The sequence below is a fragment of the Orcinus orca genome, chromosome 2 (genome assembly GCF_937001465.1).
Source record: "Orcinus orca chromosome 2, mOrcOrc1.1, whole genome shotgun sequence".
Classification (NCBI taxonomy): domain Eukaryota; kingdom Metazoa; phylum Chordata; class Mammalia; order Artiodactyla; family Delphinidae; genus Orcinus; species Orcinus orca.
In genome coordinates, this window is record NC_064560.1 from 101,944,942 (window position 1) to 101,960,103 (window position 15,162).

General features: G+C 36.7%; 1 protein-coding gene across 7 annotated transcripts in view; it reads left to right on the plus strand.

The window, feature by feature from the left end:
• MNS1 (meiosis specific nuclear structural 1) overlaps window positions 1-15,162 on the plus strand; it is an 84,072-nt gene that overhangs the window by 68,200 nt on the left and 710 nt on the right. For all 7 annotated transcript variants that reach the window (XM_033436972.2, XM_049705997.1, XM_049705998.1 and 4 more), the window contains 2 exons: window positions 8,839-9,096; window positions 14,649-14,774. In XM_033436972.2, coding sequence (XP_033292863.1) covers window positions 8,839-9,096; window positions 14,649-14,774 — 384 coding nt within the window. The remainder of the gene's footprint in view (window positions 1-8,838; window positions 9,097-14,648; window positions 14,775-15,162) is intronic.

Genomic DNA, 15,162 nt, shown 5'->3' on the forward strand with positions numbered 1-15,162 from the left:
ATTTATTTCTGTTCTGATGTTTATGATTTCTTTCCTTCTACTAACTTTGGGTGTTGTCTGTTTTTCTTTCTCTAGTTGCTTTAGGTGTAATGGTAAGTGGTTTATTTGGGATTTTTCTTGTTTCCTGAGTTAAGATTGTGTTGCTGTAAACTTCCCTCTTAGAACTGCTTTTGCTGCATCCCATAGGTTTTGGATCATTGAGGTTTCATTTTCATTTGTTTCTAGGTATGTTTTGATTTACTCTTTGATTTCTTCAGTGATCCATCAGTTGTTCAGTAATACATAGTTTAGCCTCCATATGTTTGTGTTTTTTACAGTTTTTTTCTTGTAGTTGATTTTTTTTAATTTATAAATTTTAAAATTTATTTTTGGCTGCATTGGGTCTTCGTTGCTAAGCACGGGCTTTCTGTAGTTGTGGCAAGCACGGGTTACTATTCGATGTGGTACACAGGCTTCTCATTGTGGTGGCTTCTCTTTGTTGTGGAGCATGGGCTCTAGGCGTGCGGGCTTCAGTAGTTGTGGCATGCGGGCTCAGTATTTGTGGCACACGGGCTTAGTTGCTCCATGGCATGTGGGATCTTCCCAGACCAGGGCTCTAACCTGTGTCCCCTGCATTGTCAGGTGGATTCTTAACCATTGTGCCACCAGGGAAGTCCTTGTAGTTGATTTCTAATCTTATAGCACTGTGGTCAGAAAAGATGCTTGATATGATTTCAATTTACTTAAATTGACTGAGGCTTCCTTTGTGGCTTAGCTTGTGATCTATCCTGGAGAATGTTCCGTGTACACTTGTCCCTCCTCCCAACGCCAGACCCTCAGGCTGGGGAGCCTGACGTGGGGCTCAGAACTCTCACTCCTGTGGGAGAACCTCTGCGATATAATTATTTTCCAGTTTGCATGTCACCCACCTCGCAGGTATGGGATTTGATTATATCGTGAAAGCACTCTTCATACCGTCTAGTTGTGGCTTCTTCTTTGTCTTTGGATGTAGAACATCTTGTATGGTAGGTTCCAGTCTTTTTTGTCGATGGTTGTTCAGCAGTTAGTTGTAATTTTGGTATTTTCATGAGAGGAGGTGAGCTCAAGTCCTACTACCCTACCATCTTGTCTCATCCCCTCAATATTCTTATTAGTTACTGAATAGAGTTATTCAAATTATCTTATTTCATATTTGGTGAGTTTTGGTGACTTGTGTTTTTCAAAGAAGTGATCCATTTTGTCTAAATTGTCAAACTTAGGTGTGTAGAATAGTTTGTACTATTATCCTTTTAATGTCTGCAGAGTCTCTAGTGTTTCATTTCTGGTATTGATAGTTTGTTTCTTCCTTTTTTTGGTCACTCTTACATTAGGATTTAATTTTATCTGATTTTTCTTTAAATTTCAGCTTTCTTGAGGTATAATTGCCACATAAAATTGTAAGATATTTAAAGTGTACACTGTGGTGATTTGATAAACATTTACATTGTAAAAAGATTCCCCCACCTAGTTAATTACACATCTGTCACTTAACAGATTTGTTTTTTTATGTGTGAGAATATTTTAAGTTCTACTCTCTTTGGAAATTTCATTTATACAAGAAAGTGTTATCAACTATAGTCACCATGTTTTACACTAGATCCTCAGACCTTATTTGTTTTAGATCCAGAAATTTGTACCGTTTTACCAATCTCTTCCTATTTCCCCTGCCTGCCAGCCTCTGGCAACCACTTTTCAACTTTCTCTTTCAATGAGTTTGACATTTTTTTTTCTTTTTTGATTCCACACATAAGTGTTACCATGCAATATTTGTCTTTGTCCAGCTCATTTCACTTAGCATAAAGCCCTCAGGGCCCATCCATGTTGTCAAAAATAGCAGATTTCATTCTTTTTTATGGCTGAATAATATTCCATTTTATATAGATGTACCACATTTTTTTATCCATTCATATGTTGATGGACAATTAGGTTGTTTCCATATTTTTGCTATTGTGAGTAATACTGCAATGAACATGGGAGTGCATATACCTTGTTAAGATCCTGTTTTCATTTCCTTTGGATATATACCTGGAAGTGGGATTGCTGGATCACATGATAGTTCTATCTTTAATTTTTTGTGGAACCTCTATACTGGCTACCAATTTACATTTCCACCCACAGTGATAAGGGTTCCCTTTTTACCACATACGCACCCAACTCTTATTATCTCTCAGGTTTTTTTTGATGATAGCCATTCTAACAGGTATCTCATTGTGATCTTGATTTGCATTTCCCTGATGTTTAGTGATGTTGAGTACCTTTTCATGTACCTGTTGGCCATTTGTATATCTTCTTTGGAAAAAAAATCTGTTCAGATACTCTGCCCATTTTTTAATTGGGTTTTTCTGTTCTTTTCTGTTAAATTTTATGTCATCTTTATGTATTTTGGACATTAACTCCTATCAGATACAGGATTTGCAAATGTTGTCTCCCATTCCATAGGTTGCCTTTTCATTTTGTTGATTTTCTTCGCTGTGCAGAAGCTTTTTAGTTTGATGTAATCCCACTTGTCTATTTTGCTTTTGGTGTCAAATAACAAAAAAAATATTGCCAAGACTGATATAGAGGAACTTAACCCCCCTGTGTTTCCTTCTAGGAGATTCATGGTTTCAATTTCATTGATATTTTAAAGAGAGCCAGCCTTTTGCCTAATTGATATTGTCTATTGGTTTTCTATTTTCAATTCCACTGATTTCTGCTCTTCATTTACTTCCTTCTGCTTCCTTTTTATGGGTTCCTGAGGTGTAGTAGCTTAGATTATTATTAATTTTAAAATTCTTTTTCAGACTCTTTTTCCTTATAGGTTATTACAGGATATTGAGAATAGTTCCCTGTGCTATACAGTAGGTCCTTGTTGGTTAAGATGTAGTTTTTTGTTTGTTTTGTTTTGTTTTTAGCTTAGATTATTGATTTGAGACATTTCCTACATGCATGCCCTTAATGCTATAAATGCATTTTACAAAATGTATGCATTTGGTGCTATAAATTTCTCTCAAAACTGTTTCAGTTTCATCTTACAAGTTTTGATGTCTTGTTTTCATTTGCATTAACTCTGATGTATTTATTTTCTTGAGACTTCCTCTTTAACCAATGGATTACTTAAAAGTGTGTTACTTAGTGCCCAAATGTCCAGAAATTTTTGTGTTTTTTTTAAATTATTGATTTCTAGTTTGATTCCATTGTGATCAGAGAACACACTCAATATGATTTTATTTGCTTTAAATTCTGTGAACATTTAAAAAGAATATGTATTCTGCTATTTTGGGTGAAATGTTCTATAAATGTCAATTAGATCCTACTGATTGATAGTTTTGTTGAGTTCTTCTATATCCTTGCTGATTTTCTATTTAGTTGTTATATCAGTTGTGGAGAGAGGATTGCTGATGACTCTAACCATATATTTGTGGATTTGTGTGTTTCTCCTTAAAGTGTTTTTTTTTAATTAAGGTAAAATTCATGTAACATAAAATTGACTACTTTAACTATTTTAAAGCAGCATTTAGTACATTCACAATATTGTGCAACCATTATCTCTGTCTAGTTCCAAAACATTTTCATTACCCCAAAAGGATACCTGCATTAAGCAGTCACTGCCCTTTCTGTGCTCTCCTAGACCCTGGCAACTACTAATCTGCTTTCTGTCTTTATGAATTTGGCTATTCTGGGTATATCATATAAGTGGGATCATACAATACGTGATCTTTTGTGTTGGGATTTTTTTTCCCCTTAGAATAATATTTTGGAGGTTTATCCATTTTGTAGCAGGTATCAGTATTTCATTCCTTTTTTTGGCTGAGTAATAGTCCATTGCATGGATACGTAACATTTTGTTATCCATTCGACAGTTTATGGATATTTGGTTTGTTTACACCTTTTTTTTTGACTGTCGTGAATGTTACTGCTATGAACATTTGTGTACAAGTTTTTGTTTGAATATCTTTTTCAAATTCTTTTGGGTAAATACCTAGCAGTGGTATTGCTGAGTCATATGGTAATTCTGTGTTTACTTTTTTGAGGAAGTGCCCAACTGTTTTTCCACAAAGGCTGCACCATTGTACATTACTACTACCAGTGCAAGAGGGTTCCAATTTCTGCACATCCTTGCCAACACTTGTTATATTCTATCATGCTATAACACAAAAAAACTGAAACTAAAAAATTTCTAGACGAAGACATAAGAGAAGGTTGTTATAAACTTGAGAATGGCAAAAATTTTTTAGAAGGATAAAAAAGTCATGAGGCATAAAAAAAATTTATAAACTGGCTACATTGAAATTAATAATTTCCGGACTTCCCTGGTGGTGCAGTGGTTAAGAATCCGCCTGCCAAGGCAGGGGACACAGGCTCGATCCCTGGTCCGGGAAGATCCCACATGCCATGGAGCAGCTAAGCCCGTGTGCCACAACTACTGAGCCTGCGTGCCTACAGCCCGTGAGCCACGACTACTGAAGCCTGCATGCCTAGAGCCCATGCTCTGCAACAAGAGAAGCCACCGCAATGAGAAGCATGCACACCACTAAGAAGAGTAGCCCCGCTTGCCGCAACTAGAGAAAGCCCACGTGCAGCAATGAAGACCAAACGCAGCCAAAAAATAAATAAATTTTTTTTAAAAATTAATAATTTCTTAACATTGTTAGGAAAATGAAAATGCAAGCCACAGTTTGGGAGAAAATATTCCCTATATGTATATCTTACAAATAACCTTTATCCAGAATATATAAAGAACACTCATAACTTGATAAAAAATATAAAAAACCCATTTAAAAAAAATTAATTTATTTTTGGCTGCATTGGGTCTTGTTGCTGTGCGCGGGCTTTCTTTCTAGTTGCGGCGAGCAGGGGCCACTCTTCACTGCAGTGTGTGGGCCTCTCACTGTGGTGGCTTCTCTTGTTGCAGAGCACAGGCTCCAGGTGCATGGGCTTCAGTAGTTGTGGCTCACGAGCTCCAGAGCGCAGGCTCAGCAGTTGTGGTGCACGGGCTCAGCTGCTCTGCAGCATATGGGATCTTCCTGGACCAGAGCTCGAACCCATGTCCCCTGCATCGGCAGGTGGATTCCCAACCACTGCACCACCAGGAAGCCCCCCAGTTTTTTTAAATGAGCCAAAAGTTTGAACACTTTGTTTGTTTGTTTGTTCTGGCCACACTGCATGGCTTGCAGGATCTTAGTTCCTTGACCAGGGATTGAACCCATGCCCTAAGCAGTGACAGTGTGGAGTCCCATCCACTGGACCACCAGGGAATTCCCAAAAGTTTGAACAGTTTGTAAAACTAGATATATGAATAGCCAAGTACACAATATATTATAGCTATTAGTACTATTATTTGTAATATTATCAGCTATATAAAAATGGAACATTATTTTAGATACTGTTTCATTAATGAGGAAATAGATACCATGTAAAATATCAATACTTATTTCATGTAAATCCTTAATTAACTGCATGTAAGAATATAAAATGTGTCCAGTTTTTTAAAAAAAGTATGTTAATGTAATCCACTTATAGATACCTAATGTCAAATAACCCCAAAAGCATTAAGAATAAAATGATGGAGGAAGGCATAACAGGCATATATGACCAAATGGGAAGCAGGTAGGCAGGGTTATCACTAGGTAAGTGGAACATCAAATGAATCCCAGATACCACAGATAAAAGGTATAATCACCAAGGGAGGTATAACAGAATGAACATTTAATCTTCCATGTAACGTTGTACTGAAGTACATAACTTTAAAAGCTGTTAGATCGCCAAAGAAAATTTACTGGAATAATACAAGGGGAAAGGGTGTTTAAACATCACTAGAAATTAATAACAAATATTTTAAACTACTAACTGAAAATCTAAAAACTTTCTTTTCAATTATTATTGGTTGAAGAGGATATTTGCACAAAATTCAGAGGATAAGATTATGACCTATCAAAATCTATCAGGCAATTAATTATTAAATGAGAAATATTAGAAAAAACTGTGTAGGCACCCAACTCAGTAACTGAGAAAACAATATAAATTCAAGTATGAGGCAAGAATATGGAAGGAAATAATAAAGATACAAGTAGAAATAAACCAAAAATCAGAACACATTAGCATTTATTAATCCAGTTGCTTAATATTGGGAGGAAAAAGATTTTACTCTGGAAAAACGTAATAAAAAAGAAAAAAGGTGAAAACAAAATTTGAAGGAATAAAGGGTCTATAAAGAGAGTAGATTAGAAAAATACTGAAAAGTTGTTCAATTATCTACTAATAAAATGAAAATCTCAATGGCATAATTTTCTGCATTAAAAATACAGTGATTTCGGGCTTCCCTGGTGGCGCAGTGGTTGAGAGTCCGCCTGCCGATGCAGGGGACACGGGTTCGTGCCCCGGTCTGGGAAGATCCCACATGCTGCGGAGTGGCTGGGTCCGTGAGCCATGGCCGCTGAGCCTGCGCGTCCGGAGTCTGTGCTCCGCAACGGGAGAGGCCACAACAGTGAGAGGCCCACGTACCGCAAAAACAAAAAACAAAAAAAAAACAAAAAACAAAACAAACAAAAAAAAATACAGTGATTTCAAAAAATGTAGGAAAACTAGACAAAATAAGATTATTAAGGATATTTCCTCTATCACAAGACTTTTGTGCCCTGCCTCACATCTTCTCAGTCTCACCTCTGATTTCAGTGACAGCTTTGGGGAACAGTTGTGAGGCCTCAGACGGACTCTGTGCTGACGGCTTCTTAAAGTGCAGGGGTCTGTGGGGGCAGGGAGGTAACATCCTTTGGGGCATCCCTCAACCAACAGTGGACAGAAATTGAGGGATAAATTCTTCTCTGCCTGGCGGCCTTTGGGAAGGTCCTAAAAGGTGCTCCATGCATTCCTCACAAGGTCCTGGCAGGATTAAGCCTCAGTTGTCTGAGGCGGTAACCAGCTCAGTGATGTACCCTTGTGTTGGCTTTTCTTCTTTCCTTGTTTTACTCTGTCCCTCACCACTGAGATTCCCTCCCCAGTAAAATATCTATATATAAGTCCTTGTTTAAGGCTCTGCTTTCAGAGGAGAACCCAGACTAAGATATCTCTAAAAAGTTTCCAGCCTCAGAGTAGTTTTACAGCAAATTACTTCAAACCTTCAGTGAACAGCTGTTCCTCAAACCACATAATGGGTTTTAGAACACAGAAAAGGATGGAAAATTATACAGTTCATATTATGTAACTACATAATCCTGATCCAGACACATCAGAGTACATGAATACTTTTCTGGTTGAAAAAACATAATAAATGGTGTGTTGTTTTGCCAAACTCTTCCCTGTTCTTTAGCCAGATGTCTTCACCATTGGATTAAACTAAAATTTGTATGGGAGATGGTTGCCAGGCATGTCAACAGTTCATTTAGTTCAATATGTACTGAATTTCTCTGTGCAAAGTATTATTATGATAAGCTCTGGAGGAATTCAAAGCTAACTGACACAGTATCTCTGCCTTCAGTGAGCCTTTGACTTCTATGAGATATATGGCAAATAAACACAAACTATATATTACAAAATCACTACGTGCCCAGCATCCCAAAGGAATATAAGATATGCCATCTATGAATTTATTTTTAGTGAGGAGATGAGGCATGTATATATGGAAGAAAATTAAATGATGGAATATTAAATGGTATAAGAGCTCACAAAGAGAGAGAAGTTTGAGTTAGAGTGATTAGAGAAGACTATGGAGGTAGGATTTGAAAAGAGGATTAGATAGGGATAAATGAAGAAAAAGAGGCTGAATGATCAATATAATGAACAAAGTTGCTGTAACTGATACTGCAGATTGGCTCTCTTAAAACCCACTCCTACTCCTACCACATCCTACCCCGTTTTAAATTCATTTGTCTTTATTATAAAGACTATAAAGTTAAAACTATATTTCTCTTCTTTTAGCTAGAATTCTTCATATGAACTATGTTACCTCCAACAGTCATCACCCCCACTTCAAGGTGTGAAGATGGAAGTGAGCAAAATGAGATAGCAGTCAGAGTTACCATAATAGGACTTGAGCAGTGTGAGGGCAGCTTGGTTCCCTGGCCTTCCTGGAAGTTCTGTATGCCACCTGATGGCCTATAGTAAATCCCTTGTAGTTTGTATTATCTGTAGGTAAGAACCTTGGCCATCTGGGGGGTGTTAAGGCAATATTTTGAATGCTTTGAAGATTCTGGCCTACCTGGAGCTTGTATTAGAATTGAACAAAGTTTGTTAGATTAGCAAATGATTTAAAATTTACATCGGTCCTAATTGAATAGATAGATGATACAGCAAAAATGGGTGATGACTGTAAAATTCTTTGTATTTTTTGAAATTTTTCATAATAAAATGTTGGGGAAATTAAACCTTGTAGGAAAGGACTTTAACTGCTTCAAGTAAATTTGAATTTCCCTGAAATACTCTGATTGTCATTGCTAGATTATTGTTCTGAAAAATATTTATCAGTGATTTGAACACAAGTTTCTAGAATGATTCATAGTTGGTACAAATTATACAGATGACAAATTTAATAAACTGAGATACGCAAAAATTTTTTATATCAGCTATTTTCAAAGTTAATGCGTTAATTCTGACTACAGAAACAAGGTGGTAAATATATATTAATTAAAATAAGTAATAGGAGGCAATCCAAGGGTAACATGTACTTTGTGTAACTATTAGTTTTTAAAGGATGGGGCAAGTGTTACCTTGAAAAGCCTTAATTTTTCAGTTTTATTTCATATCGTAACACTAAGCTTAATCAAACTCTGTCCTACCCTCTCTTTATAAATCTGCTGTAAAGACATAGTTACTGAATTAACTTTTATATGTATTGTGATTTAGGAAGAAGCAGAAGAGAAATCGAGAAAGCAAAAGGAGTTGAAGCAAAATTTTATGGAACAAATGGCCTTGAAGGAACTAGTACTTCAGGCTGCAAAAGAGGAAGAGGAGATCTTTAGAAAAGCTATGCTGGCGAAATTTGCTGAGGATGATCGAATAGAATTAATGAATGCTCAGAAGCAAAGAATGAAGCAACTAGAACACAAGAGGGCTGTGGAAAAACTTCTTGAAGAGCGTCGCAACCAGTTCCTTGCAGAAAAAGTAAGGAAAAGTATTTTGGGTTTTTTTTTGGTAATTATCATTGAATAACAACCAGCTAATTTATTTATCCACTAAACATTTAACTGAGAACCGTTTATGTGCCAGATGTTAGATATCCATTTACTAATCATATGATATATAAATTTTCTGACCACTTGTTAATCAATGAATCTAGAAAATATTTATTGATGCTTTCTGTGTGTTAGACATTGGTTGGTGTTGAGAACACAAAGATAAATATGACTAAGTCCATATCATCTATGAGTTTTTGGTGGTGTTTAAGAAAAATACCTTAAAAACAATGATTATAAAGATATATCAAGTGCACGTGATGATAATTATACAGACATGGACATCTTGGTATGGCAGAGAGGAGACAGATCATGAATGCCCTGGCTGCTGTTTTAATGGTGGACTTTATCCAGGGAGACCCACTGAAGAATTAAGAAAGCTACATGATAAGATCTGCACTTGGAAGGATGACTCAGGTAGCAGTGTTGAGGACAGATGTGAGGGGAGTAAGACCAGAGACAGGAAGATCAGTAAGGAAGTTATTATAGTTATCCCAGTGATAGGTGATGAAAACCCATGTGAACAGAGAAGGGATCCATCTGTGAGATGTTAGGAAGGTAGAGTTGATGGGGCTTGGTGACCAATTAGTTCTGGAGAGTTGAAAGAAGAATTAGGCTACTACTAATAAATGCTGCTATTATGTACTTCCATCTTCAGTGAGTGGTGATGTGCTACAGAAAGTGTGTGTACAAAGAAAAACAGATTTTGAGGGAGTATATAATTCCATTTTGTCCACATTGATTTTGAGGCCCAGGGGAAGATTTCTTAGTTGGAAATGTGGATTTAAGAATTGGTGAGGAAACTAGGTTTGTGACTTTGGACACATTGATTTGTGTATTTGTGTTTCATCCGTAAAACTGAAATAATACTTTAAGAACCAAATAAGAAAATGTGTAAGTGTTTTGAAAAGATAAAGAACTCTAAATATGAAAAGTACAGATTAGGCATATGGCAAATATTTTTAAGTAGTAATAGAAGTGGTAGTAATAATAACTAACATTTACTGAGCATTTTCATATGTCATTCACTATTCTATACTCATTACAAGCAAAGTAATAACTTTTAACTTTCAACCCTGTGAATTAGGTACTATTACTACCCCCATTTTAAAGATGTGGAAACTGAGGCATAGAGATTATATGTATTGCCCAAGGTTTCACAGCAAGTAAGTGGCAGACCTGGGATTATTAAATTAATATCATAATGCTGATCTTTCCTGCATGGGTAGACAAAAAGAAATCTCAAGATATTCTTATAATCAACAGATACTGATCTGCTAGGCATTCTGCTGAGTGTTGGTGAGGGAATCAAAACAAATAAAAGCTCATTCTGGTAGCTTCTAATCTAGCAAAAGAAAATAAGGTCTAGATACCCAAAAGACTCAACTATATATAGCACTATATTAAGAATATATTTCTTAAATGTACAATGTACACATTTGTAGAATGTGGTAGTGTGGGATTTACTAGTGTGCAATACCTTTACGACAGAACTATGTGGACTTATCTGGAAATACATACAAAATGAATAAAAGAAGACAGAGGAAGGCTATTCCAAGTTGGCAGCATATGGAATTATCAAATGGAGAAACCTGAATAGTAGGCAGAGGAGTTTGGACATGATACAGTAGAAACTGGTTATCATAATATGGTGTTTAACAAGAGGAGAAAGTAGTAATTTAAGAGTGAAGAGATGACCTGGAATAGGTTAACAGAGCAGTGGAAGGAGAGAGAAAGGGTAGAGTTTAAATATTTTTAAAGGAAGAATAGATGAGACTTGTATGATTATTTTGGACCATATAAGGTAGAGTGGAGGAAGGAGTCAAAATAACTCTCAAAGTTTCAAACATGAGAAACTCAAGGAATACAAGTGCTGTTGTTTTGAATTGGAGCAAAAAGATATAATGACTTCATTTTTAGTCATACTGAGTTTGAAATAGAAACGCAAGTTGAAAAATCCTGAAGGCAGTTGAACAGAAGAAAACTTAGGTCAAGTATTCTTAGACAAGCATTTCTGTCATTAAGTAGCACAGAGAGTTTCAAACTAAGGTGATTCTTCCAAATAATATATTATAATGAGAAATAATCAGAGGGCCAGTGACTGAGACTTGGAGAACATTCTAGTTAGGAGGTGGAAGTAGTAGAAAAAATTGCCAAGACCAAGAAATGGTCAGAAAGATAAAAGAATCTGGCAGTCATAGAAAACCAAGAGAGATCAGCTGTTTTGACTGCTGCAATGACGTGTTGAGAGACTTGGGGTTCAATTTTTGGCTTTCCTCTATACTTAATCAACTCTTTTTAAAAAATATATTTATTTATTTTGGCTGCGTCAGGTCTTAGTTGCGGCACGTGGGATCTTTTGTTGTGGCGTGCAGGCTCTTTGTTGCGGCGCCTGGGCTTCTCTCTAGTTGAGGAGTGCAGGCTTCTCTCTAGTTGTGGCCCATGGGCTTAGTTGCCCCGCAGCATGTGGGATCTTAGTTCCCTGACCAGGGATCGAACCCTTGTCCCCTGCATTGGAAGGCGGATTCTTAACCACTGGACCACCAGGAAAGTCCCCTTACGCCGTAGTTCTTTTGTCATATTTCCAGATGCCTAAAGGACACAGTTGGAAATCTTGTGGGTGCCTTAGAATTTAGGTTTCCAAAAGTGAATGTAACAGACAAACCTCCAATTTCTGTAGCCTGAATCTTGGTTAAAGACAGGCTTCAGTGACTGAGTGAATATGCTATCACCTAGGAATCATTCCTGGACTCTTCCTATTTCTTACGTAATAATTTTTAGTCAGCCACCAAATCCTATTGATTCCACCTCAACAGTCCTATTGATTTCACCTCTTAAATTCAGTTTCTCTTCTTCATAACTTAATTTAGACATTCAGTATCATTCTGTGGACTACTGAAATTGACTTATAATTGGTCTCCTTGTGGCGTGTGCTACCAGTTAGCAAGGTATAAAAAAAATCTCATTATGTCCTCCTCCTGCTTAACTTAAGTGGATTCCTACTGGATAAAACTTCAATTCTGTAGCTTTGATATAAACCAACCATTATCTACTGTAACCTTTAAGGGAGATAATTACCTTTAAAGCACCTAGCATTTTGCCTGGTCAGAGCAAAGTGATCAAGGAGACTGAAAATTAAAAGCCTTTTGAAATTGACCAGAAAGCTTTGAATACTCCTTGTATAGAAAGAGGTAGAACCAGTGACTGTGACTGTCCTACTATCTCATGGCTTACAGAGCTAATCTGAAAGCTATTGGAAAAGTTAGCAAGACAGCTATAAATGGAAGAAATCTGAAAATATTACCTAAAGCATAAATACTTTTACAAAAAATTTATATCTTAATTTTTTTAAAATTGTAAACGTTCCCAATATGAAGCTGTGGGCTTAATTTCAATATCAGTGAGATTGGGTCGCATTTCTATTCTGGTCCAAGGGCAAGGATGAATTTTCATGATCATAGAATCATGAATCCATTCTATTACACAATCATATAAGGCTCTGTTTTTTTTTTTTGTCCTCATGAACAAATTGGTTTCATACCTTTCTAAAATATTTACCCTAATTAACTATAAAAATGTTTTTTAGGATGAACAGTTAATGTGGTCTACCACATCCTAAAAAGGGAGATCCTGTATTACACCCAAATTAGAGCCCATATACATCACTGGACAAAAATCTAATGAGTGAATTTTTCTCATAACATTATAGAACTTCTTGCACCTCCCTGTTATAAGGAATAGATCAGTTAGGATCGTGCTTGGCTACAAGTAGTCTCAAATTAACAGTGGCTTAGTAGATAGTTTACTATTCCCTCACATGAAAGTCTAGAAATTGAGACTTTGTTCATAGTCTTCAGGAACCCAGGCTCCTTCTAGCTTTTCGTTATGGCTTCTGTAGGCTATAGCCATCATCTTCATGGTTTAAATTAGATCTTCAACCTTCATATCCATGTTTCAAGCAGCAGATGGAAGAAGTGCAGAAGGGACAAAGGATATAAGATTGATTCCTGGAAACTGCCACCTGACACTTTTGCTTATATTCCATTGGCAAAATCCTAGTCCTGTTGTGACCACATTTGACCCTAAAGGAGTGTTAGAAATGTAGTCTAAAAAAAAAAATCAGGTATAGTGATTCTATGGTAGATTCTATTACCCTGTTTCATCTTAGAGATAAAATAATTAAGAGCAACTCAACCCTTTGATTCAGTAGCAACATGGGTGAAAGTGTAAGTCTTTTCTCAATTAGCTGTCAGTGATACTTCTAATTCTGTAATACAAATGAATCTGACATGATAGTAGACAAAATATTCTCAGGAGAAGCAATTCCAGGTTTAACTGGCATTGGATATGGCTGTGTCCTAGCATTCCTCTGTATTTTCATTCAATAACTTTAAAGAGATTATATTGAAGCTTGCCTCTCACTGTAGCAAAAAAGACAGATATCCTGCTTTCTGGTTTACATGACTTTAGTTATTTCAAAGAAAAGTTTAGCATTAATACTACTTTAAAGTAATTCTTGGCAGAAATTCATCAATGTTTTTTCAGTGGTCTGCCTTTAGTATCCTTCACTATCCAATAGGACTATTTGGATATATTTCCATAAGAGTTCTTTTAAGCCCTAAAACGTGTTAAAGCTAGTCAGCTCTTCCATATTTATATGGCACAGAAGTTTGGTGTGGTTGTCTATCAGATGTTTGTTTGTTTGTTTATTTTTGGCTGTGTTGGGTGTTTGTTGTGGCACGCGGGGGCTATTCTTCGTTGTGGTGTGCTGGCTTCTCACTGCGGTGGCTCCTCTTGTTGCAGAGCAGGGCTCTAGGCACGCAGGCTTCAGTAGTTGCGGCTCATGGGCTCTAGGGTGCAGGCTCAGTAGTTGTGGCGCAGGGGCTTAGTTGCTCCACGGCATGTGGGATCCTTCCAGACCAGAGCTCAAACCCATGCCCCCTTCATTGGCAGGCGGATTCTTAACCACTGCGCCACCAGGAAAGGCCCTCTATCAGAACTCTTGCCTGTTGAAACTCTTGCTCTTACTCTTGTGCTTCATACAGGCTTTACAAAACTTTATATGGCAGTACTTACCTTTTAGATATCCCTATTCTGTTTTATCTACCTTTTTTTTCATCTTACACTGTAAGCTGCTTTCAGTACCTGGAGTATGGTAAGCACGCAATAAATATTTGTTGAATTAATTAGGAAATAATTTCTTTGAATCTTTTTTCCTTGGTAATGAAGATACTTGTCCTGAAAATATGTACTTGCCTCCCTAAAATCCCAGTCATAGCTGGGATTTTTCTTGTAACTTTAAAGAAATAGTGACTGTAATATATACATATATATATATATAATAAGGTAAAAGATATATATTATCTAGTACTTATCAGTTTTATCTGATTTACTGCAAGAGTAAATTAGACAAATTTATCGGACACATTCTTAGTTTAATGTGTTTTCTGACAATAAAATAAATTTTATTTATATTTCCAGCAACGTGAACTGGAGGAATGGCAGTTGCAGCAAAGAAGGCAAGGATGTATTAATGAAATTATTGAAGAAGAAAGACTAAAACTTCTCAAAGAACATGCTACAAAATTACTAGGATATCTCCCTAAAGTAAGTGACATTTAACATATAACCTCTAATAGTGGGGAAAAAAACATGGTATTAAGATTTCAGAGGGAAACTGAAGATGGTGGAGTAGAAGAACGTGCACTTGCTCCCTCTTGTGAGAGCACCAGAATCACAACTGCTGAACAATCATCAACAGGAAGACACTGGAACGCACCAAAAAAGATACCCCACATCCAAAGACAAAGGAGAAGCCACAATGAGATGGTAGGAGGGGCACAATCACAATAAAATCAAATCCCATAACTGCTGGGTGGGTGACTCACAAACTGGAGAACACTTACACCACAGAAGTCCACCCACCCACTGGAGTGAAGGTTCTGAGCCCCACATCAGGCTTCCCAACCTGGGTCTGAATGTTTGCTCATTAGAC